The sequence below is a fragment of the Tupaia chinensis genome, unplaced genomic scaffold (genome assembly GCF_000334495.1).
Source record: "Tupaia chinensis unplaced genomic scaffold, TupChi_1.0 Scaffold144318_1, whole genome shotgun sequence".
NCBI lineage: Eukaryota > Metazoa > Chordata > Mammalia > Scandentia > Tupaiidae > Tupaia > Tupaia belangeri.
In genome coordinates, this window is record NW_006204176.1 from 197,370 (window position 1) to 222,972 (window position 25,603).

Below are 25,603 nucleotides of genomic sequence, written 5' to 3' on the forward strand. Positions count from 1 at the left end.
CTGAGAGTCTTGATCATGAAGGGATGTTGTATCTTATCAAATGCTTTTTCTGCATCAATTGATATGACCATATGGTTTTTGTCTTTATTCCTGTTAATATGATGTATTACATTTATGGTTTTGTGTATGTTAAACCAACCTTGCCTTCCTGTAATAAAGCCTACCTGATCATGGTGTATAATCTTTTGTATAAGTTGTTGGATATGATTTGCTAGTATCTTGTTGAGAATCTTTGTATCTATATTCTTCCGGGCAGTGACTATGTTATATTCTCACCTACAGAATGTTGCCCCATGGGCACTTCATTAATATGTGTAGTTTGCATAAATTATATTAATGCCATCCAATTGCTTGATAATGATGCTTTTCCTTCTATTCCCCTAAGACTAATAATACCAGATTCATCGAGAATTCATTGACTTCCTAGACAGATTATACTAAGCATGTTCACTCATTATCTCATATAATCCTAATTGTTGTATCCAACAACTATTTCATAGCATGATAAAGAAAGGCTCAAAAAGAAAAAAAAAAAACTTGCTTACCTAGATCTAGATAGTAAATTAAATGGCAATTATTCCAAGCTCATTTCTCTTTCTATGTATCTAGGTTGATGTGTAGTATTTCAGGATAATGTAATCTCTGGGTAGATTCAGACCCTATGAGATAATAAGATTCTCAGGTCAGCCAGTGGTGTGGGGATTGAGGTGGCTAGATCTCGCATGGCCGACCACATGGTTTGAGTCCCAGATGTATATATGTGTGTGTATATATATATGTATGTATTAGAGTGTGTGTCTATATATAGTGTGTGTGTATATATATATACATATGTATATACACACATACACACATATATACACACACATATATATACACATATACATACATATATGTATGTGTGTGTGTATATATATATGTGTATATATATATATATATATATATATAAATTAAATTAAATTAAATTGACTATTTGAAATCCACTCTTAGAATTTTTAGTCCATGTGAATCTTGTCCAGTGTCTAGTGTAAAAAATGCCATTAGACTCTGCACTGGTGTGTTGCTCCAAAGTTTTCCTCTTCTTAGCTGCAGAAGCTATGAGGCTAGGGTCACTTTGTGCGGCAGTGCTAGTTGAGGATCTTCTGTGGTGCAGAGATGTTTGTATCTATATGAAATAAAAGACCAATAGGGAAGTGTTAAGATACAGTATTTGTGGCTTCCTTGATTTCATTATGTATACAAAATAATGATACTTAGATGACTAGAAATAATTTGGAAGGGAAAAGAGGAGAAAGAATATGGCTAAAATGCCTCTCCTTTTGTAATATGGCTAGGCTGCTTCTCTGTTTGACTAAGTTGCAGAATTCACTGAATTTTCTTGCCCCTCCAGGACCTCCATATCATTTAGTTCTCCTCCAACCCCACCGGGTCCAAACCTTGGGAGAATGAAAAGTCTCTTCCAATATTTCTGCAGTTTCCTGAGAGCTTCCTTCCTTATGGTCTTCTTGTCTCCTGGTTTAGGTATTGATTGCAATTGTTTGTACTTTGCTACAGGGCAAAACTCTGCCCCTGACTATTTCGCAGGAACTCTGTCCGTGCTGAGCATCTTGTGAGCTAAGTCCAGTGATCTGCAGATTTGGAGGCTGCAGTCTTGAAGCATGTTATGCCCTTTTGTCCCCCACCTTCTCACTTCCCATTACTTTTCTCAGCTTTCTTAGAATAGTCCCAGGAGTTTCAATTCTCCCTTTCTGTTATGTAGACATTCAGCATATTTCAGCATTTACCCTCAAACCAGCAAAATCAAGGCCATTGAGATCACCATGAGAGATGCTTGGTTGTAGCTGTGGAGTTTGGTTCCTTAGCCTCACTGAGTTTATACCTCAGCTTTCCCACCTGCTGTGTCTGTTACTTTAAGCAAGTCGCTTAACTTCTCTAATATGTGAAATGAGGATAATATTAGTACTCTCTCAGAGGGGCATTTGTAAGGATTAAAAGTGATCATTTATGGGACCAGCAGATGGCATAATGGTTACTTCGCTGGACTCCCACATGGCTGACCGCAGTGTGAGCCCCAGACCCGGAGTCTTGAAACTCTTGCTGGGCACATATACATGCATGCCCAAAATCCAGAGAGAATGGAGGAGAAGGAACTGTGGTATGGCCAGCCTCCTGGAGAATGATTTCTTGCTTTCTGTCTCTCCAACAAGCAATGTGCCCTATAGCAAAAAACAAAAAACAAAGAAACAAAACAATTATACATAAAATCTTCTTGCTCATATTATACCAACATTTTTTTTAAAAAAAGAGCTCAGATAAGAAAGAGATTAAGGGCCCACAATGATGGCGCAGGTGGTAGGGCACATGATACTGCAGTCCTATTAGAAGTCTGGGTTCAGATCCTAGGTTTATATGAGCATACTAGACACACCTGTGATTCTGATTGACTGGGAGGCTGGCAAGAGGATTGCAGTGTGACAAGACTCCGACAGGGGTACTCATCTCTCTCTCTCTCTGTCTCTTTCTCTCATAAAAAAAAGAAACTTAAAAGAAACAGAGAAAAATAATACCTTATTTCCATAAATAGCTCTTGGTAGCCACTGCTTTTTTAAAAAAGAATTATTTATTTAATTATATTTATCATTATTATTATTATTATTATTTAATTTGCTATAGGCCCATGTACTCACATGTAAAGTGAGACAAAGAGAGTGAGAGAGAGAGAGAGATGGGGGGAGGAGTGAGAAAGCAAACTGCCAGGTCCAGGACTCAAATCATGATCATCCATGTGGGAGACCAGTGCCTTAACCACCACACCACCTGCTGGTCCTGCTATTACTTTTGAAAATTTTTAAATTTTGTGCACACACGAGAGAGAGAGATAGAGAGAATGTGGGAAAGTATCCCAATGGGGGATACTTACACTACAATGTCTTCTAGCCTATATCTTCCTTTTTGGGGATTTTGAGCATGTATACATGTGCCTGGCATATTTTTCAAGCCCTGGGTCTAGGACCCAGACTGTGCAGTTGGCCATGTGGGATGCAGTTGTCTTAAACACCAAACCATTGGCTGGCCCAGTAGCCATTGCTTTGATTGTGCTTTGTCTTCAAGATCATACTGGTAAAGCTAACTGTCTTCTCTTGATATAATTCTTTGAAGAAATGCTTCAGATCCTGATCCCACTTATTTAAAATTTCTACTAACTCTACTAACTCTGCCTTTGCCTGTGTCAAATCTGAGGGTAACAGTTTTGGTAAAGTAGAATGTTTGCCCAACGTTATTTTTTCTGTCAGGATTTTGTAACCTAAATCAATTGGGATGAATATGATTTTGCTTATTGTTTCTGACCTTAATCATTGATTCTCTTCAATTAGAGTATGAACCAAGATTGATTTTTTTCTTCACAAATTGATGTGATTTATTAGTATATGGATGTCATCTTCCATTGTCTTGACTTTTTTTTTTTAAACTAGTTACCTTGATTGTCTTGTTGTTTTTTAAAAACTAGTTATCTATTTGTAGATTGCTGATTACTTTGGAGCAGTGTCCACATAAACTCTTTGTAAAGTGTCAAGGATTTCACCATTCTTACCCTGTCTTCACTATAAATTTGATGTTTATTCGTGATGCAATTTTAGCATAAATCATCTTGCTCTGATAGAGAATCTTTTGATGTCTTATACTTCTTAGTGTCTCAAACTAGATCCTTTTCAAATATGTTATGACAAGTTAGTAAGAATTTATTTTGGTGGAAAAAAGTGAAATCCATCCATAGTTCATTCATAATGCACATTAACATTCCCATAAACTTTTTGAAGATCCTTCATATACGATGTGAGTGAATCAATATAAATCAACTTACTATAATTTTGAGGCTTCTCATTGACTTATGTGAAGTTAATATGTGATAGTGTTTTCAATAAAGCTTTGCATTATCCAGAGAAGTTAAAAATTAGCCTTTGCCAGATTTTCTACAATTCTGTAGGAATTTCCTGATTTAAACTTGAATCATGATTCATAGTTTATTTTTAAAAATCTATCACATAGGAACCAGCAGATGGCATAATGGTTATGTCTCTGGACTCCCACATGGCCAACTACAGTTCGAATCCTGGACCTGGAGGCTTAGAGTAGGACTCTGAAGCCCAAATTTTTAGCCCTTCTGTTTGGCCACAGCACAAAGTCCAGTCTAGAAAGCTTTAATTTTTGCATTTTCCTTAAATTGCATTAAACATGTAATTGATGACAAATACCATGCGGTCTGGGGATCAGCTTCACCATTGCCTTTTTGTGCTCAGAATATAAAATGTGGAGACTGACTTCTCTGTATTTCAGAGATTTTTAAATAGACAAAATTAGTGACCAGCAAATGGCGTAATGGTTGTTTCGCTGGACTCCCTCGTAGTTGACTGCAGTTTGAGTCCTGGACTTGGTGACTTAAAACTCACACTGGGAGTGTGTGTGTGTGTGTGTGTGTGTGTGTGTGTGTGTGTGTGTATGCATGCCCAAGATTCTGGGAGGAGAATGGAAGACAAGGGTTTGTGTTATGGTCATCCCCCTGGAGGATGATTTTTCGCTTTCTGTCTCTCCTTCTTTCTGGCAAATGCATACACCCTTTAGCAAAAATTTCTTCTTCTTCTTTTTTTTTAGGGAGGTTTTTGCTATAGGGCGTATATACTTACCAGAAAGACAGGGAGAGACAGAGAGACAGAAAGTGAGAAATCACCCTTCAGGGGTGGTTGGCCATACCACAGTTCCTTTTCCTCCATTCTCCTCTTGGGATCTTGGGCAGGTACGCACATGGGTCTGGGGTGAGTTTAAGCCACCAGGCCCAAGACTCGAACCGTGGTTGACTACATGAGTCCAGCAACATAGCCATTATGCCAACTGCTGGTCCCGCAAAAATTTCTTAAAAAGTAAAAGATCTATTACATAGAATTCATATAACTTTTTAAATTTTATGATTTCTGGGCCAGCAGATGGCTTGGTGGTTATGTCTCTGGACTCTCACATGGCTAACTGTGGTTTGAGTCCTAGGCCTGGTGGCTTGAAACTCGTGCCAGGTATGTATGCCTGCGTGCCCAAGATCCTGAGAGGAGAATGGAGGAGAAGGGAGTGTGTCATGGCCATCCCTCCTGGGAAGTGATTTCTCACTTTCTCTCTTACTATCTCTCTCTGGTGAGTGTATATGCCCTAAGGTAAAACAAAACAAAACAAAACAAAACAAAACAAAACCCTTTAAAAATTTGCATTATTTCTGACTAGCAGATTGTGTAAGGATTATGTCAATTCAAGTCCTGGACCCAGTGGCTTGAAACTCACACTTGGCATGTGTGCATGCATGCCCAAAATTCTAAGAGAAGAATGGAGGAGAAGAGATTGTGACATGGCCATCTACCTTGGGAGTGATTTCTTGCTTTCTGTCTCTCTTTTCCTCCAGTGAACACACATGTCCTATAGCAAAAATCTCTCAAAAATTATTTATTATTAAAAATTATTTATTATTTACATTTAATTATTATACATCTTTATAGCATACAATATTGTTTTTCAAAGCATACATACAATGAGTGACAAATCAGGGACATTATCATATACGTAATTTTCAACACAGAACTTTACATTCTTTTTTTAAAAAAGAAATTAACATTTATTTACTTACTCATCTGTTTATTTGTTGTGATTTTCATGCTACTGGGTCTGGGTCTTGAAGCACATCAGCCATGTGGGAATCCAGTACCCTAACCAATGTGCCATCTGCTGGTCCCAGAACTTTACTTTCTTGAATCTGTTTTAAAATGTTTCTCTGAGCCCTTTCCACACACTCCCTACTCAGCACTTACCTCCTCTGTAGTCTCTGGTATCTACACTCGTCCTCACTACTATTATATCTTTGAATCTTTCAATTTCTTGCATAGAGTACAGACATTTGTTATATATATGTATTGAGTGGGGACATGCAAAGTTTGTCTTTCATAGTCCAGCTTATTTTGCTTAGCATTAAACCTTCTATACTCATCCACTTTGTATTAAGCAAACAGGGTCTTATTGTACTTTTTAAAAATAATTATTTTATTAAACTTTATTTATTTTATTTATGTATTTATTTATTTTAATTTGACCAGAGAGGGACTGTGTGTGTGTGTGTGTGTGTGCGTGTGAGAGAGAGAGAGAGAGAGACAATGAGAATGAGGAAGCAAGCTGCCAGGTCTTGGACTTGAACTGCGGTCAGCCATGTGAGAACTGAGCACCCTTAACCACCTGCTGGACCTTTGTCCTTTATGGCTGAGTTGTATCCCATACTGTGCCACAGTTTTTCAATTCAGTCATTAGTTCCTGGGCACTTAAGTTGATTCCATGTCTTAGTGATTAATATTGCAATAATCATGGATGTGCAAATGTCTTTCCAAGTGTGTTTTCATATTACAGGTTAATACTGAGGAGTGGAATTACTGGGTTGTACAGTAGTTCTAGTTAAAAGTTTTTGAGGAACCTACAAATTATTTATCACATTGGCTGTACTAATTTGCATTCCTAACAACAGTGTAGGAGGGTTTCCTTTCACTGCAGCCTCGCCAGTGGTTGTTATAACAAATTTTAAGATATAATAGAATAAGTAGTGAGATGAGAGTCCAACCCTAGCACATACATTCTTTTGCAACCTTTGTGAAAATGAATCAGTAGCTAGCAGCCTCATTTTAAAAGAATTATTTTTATTTAATTTTATTATTATTATTGTTGTTGTTGTTGTTGTTTTAATTTGACCAGAGAGAAAGGGAAAGTGAGAAAATAAGTTACCAGATTGGGGATTCAAAGCACACTTGGCCATGCAGGAATCCAGCGCCTTAACTACTATGCCACCTTCTGATTCAACTAGCAGCATCATTTACGGTCAGAATATAGCAATACCATTTTCATGGTGATGTGTTTTTTATTATCCCATATTGTCAGTTTCCTTACCTTTGAGTTCTTGCAGCTCTCTTCAACTGGGAAGAAATATGGTAGCAACAGGGACTTTCTCATCCATCCTCTCCTCATTGCCAAATAATAAGGAGTCACGGTGACTCATGGAATGCCATGTGGATTGCAGAGCGGTGGAGGTGGCCATCTTTAACCACTGTGTGACTTCACCTGACTGTTCACTAGATTAAAATTACACCTATGAAGTGCGTCCTTTCATGATTACAACAGTGAAATTCGTGCCTTATTATTATTGTTGTTGTTGTTGTTGTTTTAATTTGACCAGAGAGAAAGGGAAAGTGAGAAAATAAGTTACCAGATTGGGGATTCAAAGCACACTTGGCCATGCAGGAATCCAGCGCCTTAACTACTATGCCACCTTCTGATTCAACTAGCAGCATCATTTACGGTCAGAATATAGCAATACCATTTTCATGGTGATGTGTTTTTTATTATCCCATATTGTCAGTTTCCTTACCTTTGAGTTCTTGCAGCTCTCTTCAACTGGGAAGAAATATGGTAGCAACAGGGACTTTCTCATCCATCCTCTCCTCATTGCCAAATAATAAGGAGTCACGGTGACTCATGGAATGCCATGTGGATTGCAGAGCGGTGGAGGTGGCCATCTTTAACCACTGTGTGACTTCACCTGACTGTTCACTAGATTAAAATTACACCTATGAAGTGCGTCCTTTCATGATTACAACAGTGAAATTCGTGCCTTCCCCGAATTGAGATTGAGATCAATGTTTGGCGCCCTGGTGTTTCATTTGAATGCTTTTCTCTCATTCTCAGCTTTAAAAGCTGGTATTATGTAGTCATTTTATTTTAGACAGAATCTTGGTTATCAATGTAATAAAAGAAACATGAATTCTTTGTAAGTCTTAGGTATTTCTTGAAATGCAGATTCCCAGAGACTCTGATTCAGTAATCTGAGCTAGAGTCCAGGAGACTGCATTTTTAGCAAATAACCTAAGTGAATTTGTGTAGGTATAGGTGTGGGTGGTCCTCAGGTCAGACTTAGAGAGATACTGAGGTAGAGACAAATTCTACTGGATCATTGGAAAACTCATAATGAATTTTTATATAGAATAACATGGGAAAATGTCATGACTTTCTCAATGTCCCAGTAATTTACCTCAGGAGACAATGTGGCATTTAGGATTAACCCCTTCACCCCCTGCAATTGGCAAAATTTGTGAATTTGGTGAGCTGTTTAACAGCTTGGTGCTTCAATGTCCCTATCTACGCAGTGGGGTGAAAATGATATCTTCCTTATACGGTTGTAATGAGGATTAAATAAACAAATGTATTTAAAGAGCCTGGACATAGAGAACTTGTTCAGTAAGTATTATTAATATTTTATCCTGTGACCTTAATCCAAATTATTTAATCGCTTATGCACATATGAGTCACTTCAGTGCTTAGTTTATCATTCAATATTTCGCCCAGACATCATCTCCCTCAGGAGGTCTCTGCTGAGCCGTAGATTGGTCTATGCTTCTTTCAGATAGCACTGTGTACCTTTGTGTCTTCTGTCAGTGCTCTTAGTGCATCGCATTGAACATTCCTATTGCTTCCTCTCCCTCGATGCCTTTGAACTCTCGAGCACAGGAACCAGGTTTTACGCAAATTTGTATCATGGGCACTGAATACCTTTGGTATACACTGCCAAGCTGAGGATGTGGGTTAGCTGAAATCTGGAAAATGGATAGTTCTTAGGCTTACCTACCTGTAATGTCCCAGAGGCCAAAAGAAAAAATAGTCTTCAGAATTCAACTTGAATGGTGCTTGTGGGAGATACTGATGGGCTGGAAAATGGGAGGAAAAGGATTGCAGCATGACCAGTCCTGTTAGGACATGGTTTTTCTGACTTTCTCTCTCTCTCTCTCTCTCTCATGTCCCCTGACATAAGAAAAATTATGATTAAAAATTGGGACCAGCAGTTGGCGTAATAGCTATGCTGGACTGTCATGTAGTCAACCACAGTTTGACGCCCGGACCCAGTGACTTAAACTCATGCCGGGCATGTGTGCATGTGTGCCCAAGATTCTAAAAACACAATTGAAGGGAAGGGATTGCGGCATGGCCATCCCCCCGGGGGGTGATTTCTCACTTTCTATCTCTCTCTGTCTTTCTGGAGCGCACATGCACCATATAGCAAAAACCTCTTTAAAATACACACACACACACACACAAACGCAGAGGGGCCAGCAGATGACATAGTGGTTATGTTGCTGGACTCCCACATGACCGAACATCATTTGAGTCCTGGACCTGGTTGCTTGAAGTCACACCTGGAGATATGGGTGTGTGCCCAAGATCCCTGGAGGAGAATGGAGGTAGACTGCTGTGTGGCCATCCCTCCTGGGGGATAATTTCTCACTTTCTATCTCTCTCTCCAGCAAGCACATGTGCCCTAAGGCAAAAATCTCTAAATAAATAAAGAATCACAGGTAAGCAGAGAAGGACAAGGTCAGAGTCTCAATTATTGGGTGTCAATTCCATCTTGGTCAGTGTGTAACGTGGCTGCGTCCTAGATCCGTGGCTGACTATGTCTGTGGTTGAACATTTCCAGACCTCCAGCAGTGGAAGGCACTCCGTTCGCATCACCGGCCTCAGCACCATTGATTTCCGAGCTGGCTTTTCCCGAAAGCCCACCCTGGACTTCAGAAAAACAATCAGCAGACCAGTGCAAGGTGTGTATATAAGTATTAGTTAAATGACTATAATAAATATCCACGCCAACATTTTACAGTATTCAGTAAGATGTGAGAAGCATAGGATCCTTCCTTGAAATATGATTGTCCTCTCAGCCTAGCCCATTTTTCAGAATGGAAGTGCAAGACCAGAGCTATCAAAATCACTAAGAGCTTGTTGAAAATAAGAATTTCTAGGCTCACCACAGATAACCCGAATTAGAGGCCCAGAAGGAAGGACTTTAGTGAGCACACCTATTGATTCTTCTACTTACTGCACTTTGAAAACTACTGAAACCTAGATTTTTCAGCTAGATTTTAAAATTAAAGTCTAGAAATTCCCTTGTTGTCAAGGTCAGATGTGTATAAATAGCTGAAAAATTACAGATACTATCTATTATTTTATTTTCAAAGGTAAAATTATCGCTGATTTTTTAAAGCCTGTTCTTTCTCTTATTTTATCTATACATTAGGATTTATCTTTTTTTTTTTTAGAGGGGTTTTTGCTATAGGGCATGTGCACTCACCAGAAAGACAGAGAAAGAGAGCCAGAAAGCGAGAAATCACCACCCCCACCCCACCCCCAGCGGGGATGGCCACGCCACAATCCCTTCTCCTCCATTCTTCTCTTGGGCATGCACTGGGCCTGAGTTTAAGCCACTGGGTCTGGGACTTGAACTGCAGTCAACTACATGGGAGTTCAGTGACATAGCCATTACCCTAACTGCTGGTCCCAGGATTTATCATTTTAAAGATAAGGGAAACTTGGATTATACTGTGATCCTTAAAATTTGTGTTTTTTTCTGATCACTTTTAATTTATTCCTATTGCTGCAGTTTCTGGAAAGATAGAAAGGAATGAATTTTTAAAATTATAATGTGGTCAAATGTTCATGTAATATTCAGTGTTCTAATTTTTCTACGTATAAACATAGTTAAAACGCTATAAAGTTATTTCTTAGGATTTTCTAAGTTTCTCTGGTCATGCATAAACCATTTTTATGGACAAAGATTCTACAACTGGTTCAGAATTTGTAGAATTCTGAACTTAGTACTTACCCATTTTTATGATGCAAATGTGTATTTGATATATAACCTCGATCACATGTTCTTTGTAAATAATAGCAAAGTCTTTCTCTTGTAGGAATTCCTACCTATGTGCTGCTGAATACTTCTGGAATTTCCATTCCAGCGAGAGTGGATCGTCTTGAACTTCTAAGTATCTCGGGCAGTTCACTAAAGACTATTCCTGTGAAATATCACCCAGATCGAAAACCTTATGGCATATGGAATATTTCTGACTTTATACCACCAAGTGAAGCTTTCTTTTTGAAAGTAACAGGTTATGATAAGGATGATTATCTCTTCCAGAGAGTATCAAGTGTTTCCTTTTCTAGTATTGTCCCAGGTGAGAACTCAAACTTTTAAAGAATTATTTATTTAATTTTATTAATTAGTATTATTATTTAAATTTGACCAGAGAATGGCAGAGAGAAAGAGAGAGAGAGAACGGGAAAGCAAGAAAGCAAGATCTGGGACTTTAACTGCAGTCAGCCATGTGGGAGTCCATGCGGCACATTAACCACCATGGGCCCGAAACCTCATTTACACACACACACATACACACATACACATACACACATATATATTATATGTGTGTATATATATATATATATATATAAGATATAGATATAGATATAGATATAGATATAGATATAGATATAGATATAGATATAGATATAGATATAGATATAGATATAGATATAGATATAGATATAGATATAGATATAGATATAGATATAGATATAGATATAGATATAGATATAGATATAGATATAGATATAGATATAGATATAGATATACCACTCAGAGAGCTTGCTAAAAATAAGGATTCCTGGGCTCACCACAAAGTGCCTGAATTAGAACTCCAGAAAATGGGGCCTAGGAATATATACTTTAGTGAGCACCCCTGTTGATTCTTATTCTTACTGAATTTGGAAACTACTAACCTGACATTTTGGTTAAATGGCCTAAATCGTCTAAACATTTATTTATGATTGTCAAAAACTTTTGCTCTACGAAGAGTTATTCATTCTGAATAACCAAAGGATGTTCTGCTTTTATTGGCTAGCTGGTTGGTTAGTCGATTGGTAGGATAGTTACCTATATATTTGGTATTATCTAGACATGAGATCACAGATTAGGGATTATTTAGAAGCATAAAAGCATTTCATCATAACTGAGCTATTTTTCAAAGCTGATGATGAACTTGGAGCAGGACTTCAGAAGTAGAGTTGAAACCACGAACTGACAAAGCTAACTGAAGGATTGTTTCTAAAACTGTGCTATGTTTGGGAGAGGGACAATTTATCATTTATGCCTAAGGTTGTGATATAGAAGATTCAGGAACAACGTCATAGCTATTGTTTTATAGATGGAGAATGGTGGAAATAGAAACGTCAGTATTTCCTCCTTTACAATATTCAAAGTAGTGGGTTTAACTCCTAAACTGAATGCTACAAAATCTATTGGATTCTTAAAAATCATTTTTTTCCCACTTTTTTGGAGAAAACAATGGCCCTAAATATTTGATTCTAACAAATGTGAATTCTTTTCACATTTTTTACTTTTTTTTTCGGAGATGTTTTTGCTATAGGGCGTGTGCGCTCTCCTGAAAGACAGAGAGAGACAGAGAGATAGAAAGCGAGAAATCACCCCCTAGGGGGGATGGCCACGCCACAATCCCTTCTCCTCCATTCTCCTCTTGAGATCTTGGACTCGTGCGCACACGCGCCTGGAGTGAGTTTCAGTCACCCGGTCTGGGACTCAAACTGCGGTCGACTACATGGGAGTTCAGCGACTTAGCCATTATGCTAACTGCTGGTCCTGACATTTTTTACATTTTCTAAATTAAAATATATTCTATGATTGATGATAGATGGCAATTTATTTGGTAGCCTTTTTTTTTTTTTTTTCTGTCTTGGTGGTTCAAAAAGATTATGTGTTGTAAAATCAATGGAGTCTTAGATTCAGTCAATACCATGAGAAAGATCCATGGAGATACCCAGAAATGAATTCGTTTTGAATAAATAATTAAATACAGTTAAAGTAATATTTAGTGATTTGGGTTGATTGGAATGCAGGGATGTACTGGAATAACTTAAGAATGAAGTTTTGAATGGGTTAGCAGGAATATCCAATGTCATTGTGACCTTTTTTCTGTTTTTTTTTTTTTTTTTTTTTTCCCTCTAGATGCTCCCAAAGTTACAATGCCTAGGAAAATCCCAGGATACTACCTGCAGCCTGGCCAAATTTCCTGCTCTGTTGAAAGTCTTTTGCCCTATACCTTGAGCTTTGTCAGAAACGGAGTTACCCTTGGAGTAGACCAGTACTTAAAGTGTGTAAATGTTTTTAATCAGTAAAAATGTATAGCATTGAACATATAAATACAAATAGATATTTATTTTGATGTATTTCTTGATGGAGATTGTCATTTATTTATTTCATAGTCTCAAAATATGGTAATGAGTAAACCACACAGCTTTATGTCCTGGTAAACCTTATACCATAACAGAGAGAGACAGAACACAGATAATAATGTAATATGATCATATAATAAATGCCAGAATATATTTAAGGGTTAACTCAGGTTTTATAGAACCTAAAGTTTTTGTAATTTCAGACTCCTTTGTTAAGGCAAAGAATATGGAATTATGAATAAAATGTTAAATACCAATCCTCGGAAGTAGACTTTGTGAAAGAGAGACCCTCAGGTTTTAGCTTTATTGGATTCAGGGTACAAAATGTCTCTGAATCTGATTTAAAGTGTTATGATAAGTGAATATGAAAAGTGTTATGGCAAAAAAGTAGTGCAGGTTAATTGCGGCAAAAATTGCTAGTTGGTGGAATGTTTGTGGTTTTGACTAAATTGCAATTTTTAAAATTCAGAGTTGGGGCATTTTAACAAAGCTCTGAAGATGACAAGAGAACTGGTCAACCAGAAATCCAGAAAAGAGCGTTCACACACCAGGAAGTGCAAGTGCCAGTGCACAAGGTCTTAGTGCACTGGGAATGTGGGGAAGGAGGACGGGAAGGAAGGAAGCCAGTGTGGCTAAAGTCTAGTGGGCCTGAAGGAGAAGGGCCAAAGATAAGGGCAGGGAGGTTCTACATGTGCTGCGAGTTGGGGTTCAAGGTAGACCATAAGCCTGTGTGGCTCATGCACTTAACAATCAATGGAAATGGGCCAGAGGGTACCTATTTTCCATTGCAGAGTTGGGTCACATTTTTGAACAGTTATGAGTAATGTAGTGATAAAAATTAAGCAAAACTTGAAAGTTAGAGGAAAATGATTGGTGGGAAGTGTTTTTTAACTACTATGAAATAAGCTACATTTTGGAAAAACTCTGGGAATTATTTTATGAAACTTTTTGCACTGTTCACATTGCGCTTCAATATTAATGCATCCTTTTAAAAGATGTTACATATTTGATAATTTTACCTTATGCCATTTCTTTTTTTTTTTGGAGAGATTTTCACTGTAGGGCACGTGCGCTCGCCAGACAGACAGAGAGAGACATAGAGACAGAAAGCGAGAAATCACCCCCCCAGGGGGGATGGTCACGCCGCAATCCCTTCTCCTCCATTCTCCTCTCGGGATCTTGGGCACGCACGCACACGCGCCCGGCGTGAGTTTTAAGCCACCGGGTCCAGGACACGAACCGCGGTTGACTATGTGGGAGTCCAGCGACATAGCCATTATGCTAACTGCTGGTTCCCCCTTATGACATTTCTATACTAGGGATCATTTTAAGTAAAACTTATGGTAGGAGAGTTCATTACTTTAAAAAAAATTCTGATTTCCTAAAGCTTGAACTTTATTATTTTCTATTCCTTGTTTTATTTATACTGTATAACTCAATGACTTACTTGGCTGCATATTTAATAACCAGCAACATAGCTGACCAGGATATCAAATGACGAAGCTATTAATACATAATTTTGTGATGAAATTAAACAACAAGCCATCTTCATCTTTAATTAGTAACACTTTTCAAAGACACTTGAGAGTTTTTATAAACATTCATTCATTAATTCCACATAGTTCCTGGGAGGTAAACCACAAGAATCTTTTTCTCATTTTTCCAGCTTTGTGGCCCAGAGATATGACATGTGAAGCTGATGTGTATCAAGCTCTTTGATGAGAGAGGGGAAAACAAAATCAGGCATGGGTGATGACAGACTGACACCCTAATCCTGGTTCATGCCCATGTCTCTGCTCTAGATTTTCTGATAACATGAAACATGTGACAGTGTTTGTTTATGTCAATCATTTTGGTCACCAGGGGATGTAGGAGGGAATCAGTTTGTATTAGCAGCAGGACACATTTCTATCTGATGCATTCATTCTTTTCCCTATTCCAAAGTTCATTTCTTCAAAACTCTTTAAGTTAAGGCCATGTAGTGTTTAATGTCAACTGAGAAGGCCATGTGAAAGAGAATCTTTTCATGTTCTAGTTCATAAAAAAGAGACAGGCAAATATAACTGTATAGAACATTCTTCAAGTAAACGGGTTGATTATGTGCCTTTGAACAAATCACTTTCTGGATTTTAACTTTCACATATTTTAAAATGGAGGGTTTTGGAACTCGGAAATTGCCACTTTCTGTTCTAAAATCTCTTTGTTGTTGTTGTTTTTTTTTAATTTGCTAAAGGGCACGTATGCTCACTGGAGAGAGATGAGAGAGAGAGAGAAAATGAGAGAACACTCCCCAGGAAAGATGGTCATGTTGTAATCCCTTCTTTATTCTCCTCTCAGAATTTTGAGTATGCATGCACATGTGCCTGGCATGTTTTTTGAAGCGCTGGATCTGGGACTCAAACCATGTCATCAGCCATGTGGAATTCCAATGGCCTCAGCACCACACCACTGTCTGGACCCTCTTGAGTCTATTTTTGATGGATCCTAATATATGCTTGGCTCTGAAGTAGACACTTCAGAAAATACCAAATATTTACATAATCCAGATTCCTACCTTTCTGATCTTACCAATACCTCTTCGACAATCAATGACATTTACAAACTTCTGTTTAGTATACTACCATTAAGCATTGTAGACCCAGAGAACGTGATCGGTAATGTACAGCCAAGTGATGCTCCTCTGTCTTCTGTGTGTGACGCGAAGGACCGCTGGCATGTAGTACGTTCAAAATAGAAGGTACACAGTGTGAGCTGAGTATTCTCAGCCCCTTAAATCTGTAGAGCAGTGACCTTGCTTAGTTGTGACTTCCTGATGGCAGGACCTGTGCCTCAGCTTGCTCTTATAAGCCCCAAGTCGATGCTAAATGCAAATTAAGAGAAAAGTCCTCCATGGTCATCTGAGGCTGGAAATGGTATGTTTGGATGGGGACAGGTCTGGAAGTATCGCCATGAGGTATGATATGTTCACCACTTTCAGACATCAGCGGAAATGATCTTGAATGCAGAAAGCTTTTTTACCTTACTTACATCTTAAATTTTGAAAAAATATCAGGAATGGCTCTAGCTAATACGAGAGAAAAATTATGAAAATATTTATGACCTTTCAACCATGTTTTTAAACAGGATAATGCCTATTTTATAAGTTATTGGACTCCTTAAAACATGGAATAGGAGACCAGCAGGTGACATAATGGATATGTTGCTAGACGCCCACATGTTGACTGCGGTTCTAGTCCCAGACCTAGTGGCTTGAAACTCATGCCAGTCACATGCACGTGTGTGCTCATGATCCTGGGAGAAGAATGGAGGAGGGATTGCAGCATGGCCATCCCCCCTGGGGGGTGATTTCTCTCTTCTTGTCCCTCTCTGTGTGTGTCTCTCTGTCTGGTGAGCGCATGTGCCCTATAGCAAAAAAAATTTCTCTCTCTCGCTCAAAAAAAATGGATTAAATATCTACTACTAAGACATTTTTAGAAAATGAAAATTGAGGGACCAGCAGTTAGCATAATGGCTATGTTGCTGGACTCCCACGTAGTTGACCACAGTTCGTATCCTGGACCCGGTGTCTTAAAACTCATGCCGGGCATGTGTGCGTGTGTGCCCAAGATCCCGTGAGAGGAGAATGGAGGAGAAGGGATTGCGGCGTGGCCATCCTCCCTGGGGAGTGATTTCTCACTTTCTGTCTCTCTGTCTCTCTTTGTCTTTTTGCCGAGTGCACGCACCTTATAGCAAAAACCTCTCTCTCAAAAAAAAAAAAAGAAAATGAAAATTGATTGGAATAGTTTAGAGGACAAAGTATAAGTACTTAATAGATAAATAATGTAGGAGAGGGTTTCTCTTTTTAACCTAAATGATAAAATTTGACTATAAAACTCATCATTTTGTTTCTCATTACATATATCTATCTATCTAGATAGATATGGTATGTAGTTCCCATGGGGCTTACACATATTTTAGAAAGTTAGAGAGAACTTACCTTAGAATGAAAAAGTTCATTTCCTACACATAAACTTATAAATTATCTGAGTGAATGGTTTGGGCTAAGGTCCCCACTGATCATGACCAAAAACTGAAAAAAAAAAAAAAAAAAGAGTTGAAAGGGAGAGGATTTAATGAGAGTTTCTTTGTCAGCTCTACTATCCCGTATTTTGACAGCCAGAAAATGTTTCCCTAAAGACATTTATAGTCTGCTTAATTTATTGTCTTTAGTGTATGTTTCTCAGAATACAATAGCTTAACTTTCTAGTTAAAATATAAAAAAGTGTGGGACCAGCAGTTGGCATAATGGCAATGTCACTGGACTCCCATGTAGTCGACCGCGGTTCGAGTCCCACTGACTTGGACTCATGCTGGGTGCATGTGCGTGCGTGCCCAAGATCCTGAGAGGAGAATGGAGAAGGGATTATGACGTGGCCATCCTTCCTGGGGGGTGATTTCTTGCTTTCTGTCTGTCTATGTCTTTCTGGCGAGTGCACGTGCCCTATAGCAAAAACTTCTCAAAAAAAAAAAAATATATATATATATAAAGGTGTAATTTTAGTTGAAAAAGAACTCTAGTCTCAGCCATATAATTTCTTTGAGTTGTTCTGTAGAATAAACTCTTCGAGATAAATAGTGGAATCACTGCTTTCCACTTGGTCTGGTTTTTATAGTAAACTAAAAAGCTTTGTAATTTCTTACCACAGAGAGTCTGCCAGTGTGAACTGGGATATTGAGAAGGTCACTTTGTCGGACGAAGGTTCCTACGAGTGCATCGCCATCAGCAGCGCGGGGACTGGACGGGCACAGACATTTTTTGATGTATCAGGTAATTACTGCTAATTTCTTTCACGTGTCTTTTTTGTTGTTGTTGTTATTGTTTTTTTCTTTTGCTGTTTGTTTGTTTTGCTTTAATTTGCTATAGGGCACATGAGCTCACCAGAAAGAGAGAGAAAAAGTGAGAACACCCCCCGCACTCCCTCACATGAGAGATGGTCATGCCACAGTCCCTTGTCCATTCTCTTCTTGGGATTTTGAACACACATGCACACACACCCAGTGTGTTGTTTGTTTTGTTTTTTGGAGAGGGTGTTTGTTTGTTTGTTTGTTTTTGCTATAGGGCGCGTGCTCTCGCCAGAAAGACAGAGAGAGACAGAGACAAAGAGCGAGAAATCGCCCCCCAGAGGGGAGAGCCATGCCGCAATCCCTTCTCCTCCATTCTCCTCTCGGCATCTTGGGCACGCACGCACATACGGCCAGCGTGAGTTTAAGCCACTGGGTCTGAGACTCAAACCGCAGCTGACTACATAGGAGTCCAGTGACATAGCCATTATGCCATCTGCTGGTCCCCCAGATAGTATGTTTTTGAAGACTAGATGAGAGGCGAGGTACATTTTCTTTTATAAGGTAAAATACATTAAAGTGAAAGAAATAAGCCCAGCCAGGGAGTGCAGTTGGTAGCAAACTGAACTGCTGTGCTGGAGACCAGGTGGTCGACTACAGGTTCAGATCCCTAAGCCAGCTGGAAAAACATGCCGGACGCGTGTGCAAGTGCCCAAGGGCCGGATGAGCTGGAGAGACAAAGGGGGATCATGGCATCACAAGACTCCATTGAGGGTATTTCCATCTCTCTCTCTCTCTGTTTCAGGAGCATGCTTATACTCTATCTTAAATAGAAAATATTATAAAAAGTGAAAAAAATGTTTTCCTCTAATCTCAGACTTCTTAGGAAAAGGTGACTACTTTATAAAATGAATAATCATGGTCAAACCACTTATTCACCACTTATCTGTAATTTATTGGAAATTTTATTTTAACTGGATTACTTTCCACTGGTCTTGTCGAGTAGGGTTGCTGTATATTTAGTAGTAACGTATTCTACTATCTATCTATTAAATCCCTAAATCTCTCTGCTGCTGAATTTATAACTTTGTATTTACTCTTAGCATTGCTGTGCATTTTCTTGAGACAATTTAAGGCGAAAGCAGCTTCATGATTCATGACAGCTTAGACGCCTAGAATTTGTCACTTTTGTTATCAGAAAATCCAAACTGAACTGGAAAACAGAGGCATGTGTTCAAGCAAGCATGTTCTTCTTGAGCAAAACTATTGTGTTCTCGTAAGCACAGAAAAATAACGTTTGTCTGCTGAGACTGTAAGTTGACATCCATCAGAAACTATTCATTTTTTCTCATCTCCAGTAATTATGAAAAGCACTGGAATCATGTCAACATTCCTCAGCTTCTGGGAAAACAGACACTTGAGCAATTGAGCCCTTTTCCCAGCGATATTAAGAGAAGAACAGGGAGAGAAGCTGGAGTGAGCTGATTTAGACACGTTGCACACATAACGGGACGTGTCCTTAAGAACGTGTGAGCGGACCGCTCAGGGTGCGGCTCTGCAGTGACAACAGCTTCCCTGTCATGTCCTGTGCATGGCCGCCTAGGATTTGCCTGTGCCAGCCAGACAAAGGTGTAACTAGGGAACTGCATGGTGCTCACTAGTCTTCAAGGACTGTTACCCACTCAGTTATGCAAGAAGGGGGCGGGACCAGCAGATAGCGTAATGGCTACGTCACTGAACTCCCATGTTTCTGACTCGACCGCAGTTCGAGTCCGGACCCAGTGATTACGAGAGGAGAAGGGATTGCAGCGTGGCCATCCCCCCTGGGGGGTGATTTCTCGCTTTCTGTCTCTCTGTCTCTTTCTGGCGATGTACGCGCCCTCTAGCAAAAACCTCTCCAAAAAAAAAAAAAGAGAAGGGGCAGAAGCGCTGCTGTGATGTTAGCAGTGACTGCAGTAGAAGTAACGAGCACGTGCACCTGTGGGTGTGAAAGAGTGGGCATTTCTTCACGGGCTGGCTGTTGCCTCACATGCCCCCTTTTGCCCCTCCTGACCTCTGAATTCCTCCTCGCCTCAGCTGAGGTCCCAACTCAGACACTCTACTGTGCTAGACTCAGCACAAATTCACAGGATAATTAGGTCTTCTATGTTCTCAAAGAGTGTCAGGAAACAAAGCATTATGGGAGAGTGTTGTTCTCGTGTTATTGTGGATATGATTTTTATTTTTGAATCAAAGATCATCCAAAAGCAGTTTAAAGAAGAGTGAAGTTCTACTGGTATGTCACCTCATTTTTTTTAATAGCATATAATTGGTCTAAAAATATTTCTAATTGACATGTTTAAGAATTTTTGGTTTATATGAAATGTCAATTATTGATCATTTAAAATAGGAAATGGGTGTAGAAAGCATTGTGTCTATGTTTTATTGAATATGAATAGAATAGCAGAAGCATGAAAAATGAATTCTTTCCTAGTGGTATTTGGTCATTTTGTTTAATGTTGTTAGAAAGTTATAGTAATTTTTCTACTAAAATGTATATTCATTTAGTGTCCCTCACTTAGTACACCCCTCGTGCATGCACACACACACACACACACACACATACACACACACTACTAAAATTCTGGGTTTAAGTAAAATTCTGAGTACAGAAGAATTGCCAAGGGCATGCCAGTGACAGAAAATCTTAGATTACAGGATATTCTTTTAAAATGGGGTAAGACTGGGAAATAATGTGACACCAGCTCAGTACTTTATAATTAAAGAAACAAAAACTCAGAATAAGTAGGTGACTCATTTATGCTGAGATGGGTAGGTAGGTAGGTAGGTAAAAAGAAGTGGATTCCCAGCCTCCTGACTCTCAGTCCAGCGGTCTTTACTAAAGTACCAAGGCCTGCTTCATCTGCCTCCCTGAGTATTGAGGCTCCCTCTCCATTGCCCGAATCCTACCCTCAGTCGTGTTGAGTAATGGAGATGTCACAAGTTTATGGGAGAATGGAACTAACGTACAAGTTTATTTTGGTGCAAAAATGTTTTAAAGCCCATTTGTAAGTTTTTTTTTTAATTAAAAACATTTTTTTTTCATTCCATGAGCTTTTTTGAAGACCCTCTTATATTTCCAGGACCAGGTTATTTCTGGTAATTTGTAATCTTGGCTTCCTTTACAAACTGATGTCATTGTTTCTCACCACTTCCTCACCTTCACCACATTTATTCACAGATGTATAAATATTCAGTGTGTATATTCTTATTATATCCAGGTGTTTCAACAGTGCTGGTAATGTATGAGAGGGTTTCCAAAAGTTCATGGGAAAAATGGAATTATAGTATGAGTTTATTTTGGGACAAAAGAGTTTTGAAATCCATGCATAATTTTTTTGGCATATGCATGTTTGGTGAACCTTTTGGAAACCCATTAGTTCACATTTCATTTTGCTTGTGAATGTTATTAGAAAGCTGACATTTTTTTTTTTTTTTTTTTTGTTTAGGTTTTTGCTATAGAGCATGTGCACTCACCATAGTGAGACAGAGAGAGGGAAATCCCCCCCCCCCAGCATGACTTTCAAGTTTCTGGGATCTGAGACTCGAACCATGTTGAGCTAAGTGGGAGTCTAGTGTCTTAACCATCGCTCCACTTGCTGGCCCTGGAGGTTGGCATTTTACTTATTTAAATTTATATCAAAAGAGGAAATAGACTCTGAGGCAGAATTTGTGTCCAAGAGGTTAGTTGGCAGGCTCTCCAGGCAAAAGCGGGAAGGGAGTGAGGGAAGTGGAAGGAGATGGCCATGACATAGTTGCAACCAGGGCCTCAATGAGCCTGCAGGGAGGTCTGAAGCTCAGCAACCTTGAACTGAGGTCAAAGAAGGCCCTGGACCTTTGTTTCCTCATTAAACTGTCCTTGGATGTCTGTTATGCTGGGAAGGGGACCTAACTTTCAGCAAGTTGGCTTGTAGGAGGGATCTAGAAGGGTCTTTAATATACCCTAATTCATGTCCCAGTTTTCAGGTACTGTCAGTAAAATTGGTTTTCAAAAGTTACTCGACTAGGGAGGGGAAGAACAAGGTGGCCTCTGATGCCAGATTCAACAAATGAAAGCACACGATACCCTTTCGAACTTGGACTTTATATATATTGGTCCCAAATACTGTATGAGACTTACTTATACTGCAGTATTATTGGATGTTGTTCTGAAATTCACATTTAACAAGGTGTCCTGTATATTTTTGTCACCGCTACCTAATCTCCATTGAATGCTTCCTAACTTTCTCGTGTGCTTCTTCCCCTAGACTCGTCCTCCATTTTCATAAGAGATTTTCACAATATAGCAGAATGACATAAACTGCTTTTTATATCATTTCTAATAGCATATACTCTGTAGAAAAGTTAAGATAACAAAGACAAATGTAACAGAAAATATTGAAAATATCGCACATACATTTCCATCGCTGAGAGATAACCCGTGCTTGGAATATCTGTTCCAACTTTTGTTTGGCTTGTGTAGTTTTAAATAGCACAGAGATAAAGTGTAATCTTGACTGTAATCTGACAAGTCTTTCATATTTAAACCACAGCAGAAACATGGATTTCCAAGTAGCCTAGATTACCACCATTTTTATTGCCATATTATTTAGAGGAGATTTGCTATAGGAGATTTTTTTTTTTAATTTATTTTTAGATTTTTTGCTATAGGGCACATGTATTCACTGGAAAGACAGAGAGACAGAAAGTAAGAAATCACCCTCAGGGGGCATGGCCATGCCACAATCCCTTCTTCACCACTCTTCTCTCAGGATTTTGGGCACGCGTGCGCACATGCCTGGAGTGAGTTTGAAGCTTCCAGGTCCGGGATTCCAACCATGATTCACTACGTGCGAGTCCAGTGATGTAATCATGCCATCTGCTGGTCACTAGGAGATCATTTTAAAGCATTTGAGCAAATCAACCAAGAAAGGGAATTTAGGTTTATACTCATAGTGAACTAGAGCAGTATTAGATTCTCTCTAGGAATGCTGGCTAAATATTTAATTAGTAATTGACTTTGACCACATGTGAAATATGCATATATTACCCAGTCTTTTGTGTACATGACTGTGTTGCACAATCTTAATAAAGGTCTGTCCCTACCATTCACTCTACCTTCTTAGAGAAAACTGTTGGCCATTCCTGCCAAAAGAACATTTCTCTTGTTCTCTTGTCATATGCTTTCCTCTTAATAAGATTGTAACAACTACTTAAGGCCGATACTGTCATATTTTTGCCATGTCTACCATTCTTTAAAATGCTAAATACATATTATAAAGGTTTTTTTTTTTTTTTTTTTTTAAAGAGGTTTTCTCTATAGGGCTTGTCCACTAGCTGGAGAGACAGGGAGAGACAGAGAGACAGAAAGTGAGAAATCGCCCCTCAGGGGGGGTGGCCACACCGCAATCCCTTCTTCTCCATTCTCTGCGCAGGATCTTGGGCACGCATGCACATGTGCCCGGCGTGAGTTTTAAGTCACTGGGTCTAGGACTTGAACCACGGTCGACTACATGGGAGTCCAGTGACATAGCCATTATACCAACTGCTGGGCCCTTAAGTTTTTTTTTTTTTTTAAAGAGGTTTTCTCTATAGGGCTTGTCCACTAGCTGGAGAGACAGGGAGAGACAGAGAGACAGAAAGTAAGAAATCATCCCTCAGGGGGGATAGACAGACTGCAAGCCCTTCTCTTCCATTCTCCTCTTGGGATCTTGGGCACACACACACACACACACACACACACACACACACACATGCACCTAGCATGAGTTTCCAGTCACTGAGCCACCTAGCATGAGTTTCAAGTCACTGAGTCCAGGCCTCAAACTGCAGTTGACTACATCGAAATCCAGTGACGTAACCATTATGCCATCTGCTGGTCTTGCTATTTTTAAAATCCGTAAATACTCCTTTTTCAAAATTGAAATAGAAAATTTGGCTTCTTCCACAGTCCTAAATCAATCTGGTCATGTCCTTTCGCCATGCATCTATTAATATGATTTATAGATTTGTATTGAGTATACTTTGTGTACACTTTTGTACATGTACACTACTTTTTCTGGTGCCTTTGATCTAGATGATAATTTTGGGGGGCTCACAGACCTGTATTGATCATTGAAATCTGTTGTGGTTGCACCTTCCCTACATTCAATACATTCTCATTAGGTTTTTAAAATACATCTGTAGGTGAGCAAAACCTCTTTTACGTCTCTTAATTTGTCTTTTGATTTCACACAGAGCCCCCTCCAGTCATCCGGGTGCCTAATAATGTCACCGTCAAATGGAAAAAAGGCGGTTCTAACGTGTCTCGTCACCAGTGCAGTGGATTACAACGTAACCTGGCAGAGGAATGACAGAGATGTCAGACTGGCAGAGCCAGCAAGAGTCAGGGCCTTGGCTAACCTCTCCTTGGAGCTGAGGAATGTGAAGTTCAGCGATGCTGGCGAGTATCAGTGCACGGTTTCCAGTGAAGGCGGGTCATCTGCTGCTTCGGTTTTCCTCACAGTGCAAGGTACCGTGCGACGGGAACTTCTGACTTGTGGTGTCCTTTTCTCTTCCTTTGCTCTCTTTCCACCCCAGTTGGCTGTCTGAGAGTGACAGTATCTACCCAGTCAATAACAGCTTTGAATAACAGAATGCTTGGGGATCCTCAGTGGCCTAAAGCTGAATATCAACTAGAAACTAAAACACCTCAAGCAATTAGGCAACTCAGATACAATTTACAAGTAATCCTACTAGTCAAAGATTTTTATCTAAAAAATATACAAAAATTGAAGCCAGCAGGTGGCATGGTGGTTAAGGCTCTGGACTGCCACTTGGCTGCCTGTGGTTCGAGTTCCTACTGGTTTACTTTCTTACTTTCTCTCTCTCTCTGTCTTTCTCTGGTCAAATTTTAAAAATAATAATAACAAATAAAAAAGAATATATAAAAAAATGCCTGGGTAATCTCAGTGTTTTAAATTTTCTAATCTATTGTATGGATTTTTTTTTTAATTCTCATTGTTTTAACAACTGTTTCAAAATTTCTTCTCAATTTAAGTACTACTATATTATGCATGTATAATTAATTTACTTTTTACTTTAAATTAAATTTAGTAACAATTTTTTAGTAATACTTTTAATTTTTTTAAAGAATTATTTTATTTAACTTTATTTATTTATTTAGTTTAGTTTGATCAGAGAAGGATAGAGTGAGAGAGAGGTAAAGAGAGTGAGAGAAAAAATGTGAAAGTGAGAAAGCAAGCCATCAGGTCCAGGACTCAAACTGCAACCGCGCATATGGGAGTCCAGCGTCCTTAACCACCACGCCACCTGCCAGCCTGATAGTTCTTTAAAAAGAGATATTTAAGGGAACCAGCAGTTAGCGTAATGGCTATGTCGCTAGACTCCCACGTAGTCGACCGCGGTTCGTGTCCTGGACCCGGTGGCTTAAAACTCACGATGGGCGCATGTGCATGCGTGCCCAAGATCCTGGGAGGAGAATGGAGGAGAAGGGATTGCGGCATGGCCATCCCCCTTGGGGGGCGATTTCTGTTTCTCTGTCTTTGTCTGTCTGGCGAGCGCACATGCCCTATAGCAAAAAACCTCTCCAAAGGAAAAAATAAAAAATAAAAAAAGAGATATTTAA

At 39.1% G+C, this 25,603-nt stretch overlaps 1 protein-coding gene across 1 annotated transcript in view; it reads left to right on the forward strand.

Annotated features, from left to right (window-relative positions):
- HMCN1 (hemicentin 1) overlaps nucleotides 1-25,603 on the forward strand; it is a 402,083-nt gene that overhangs the window by 57,721 nt on the left and 318,759 nt on the right. Inside the window, 6 exon segments of the mRNA XM_027767566.1 lie at nucleotides 9,539-9,659; nucleotides 10,803-11,066; nucleotides 12,911-13,055; nucleotides 17,823-17,944; nucleotides 24,214-24,256; nucleotides 24,258-24,487. Coding sequence (XP_027623367.1) covers nucleotides 9,539-9,659; nucleotides 10,803-11,066; nucleotides 12,911-13,055; nucleotides 17,823-17,944; nucleotides 24,214-24,256; nucleotides 24,258-24,487 — 925 coding nt within the window.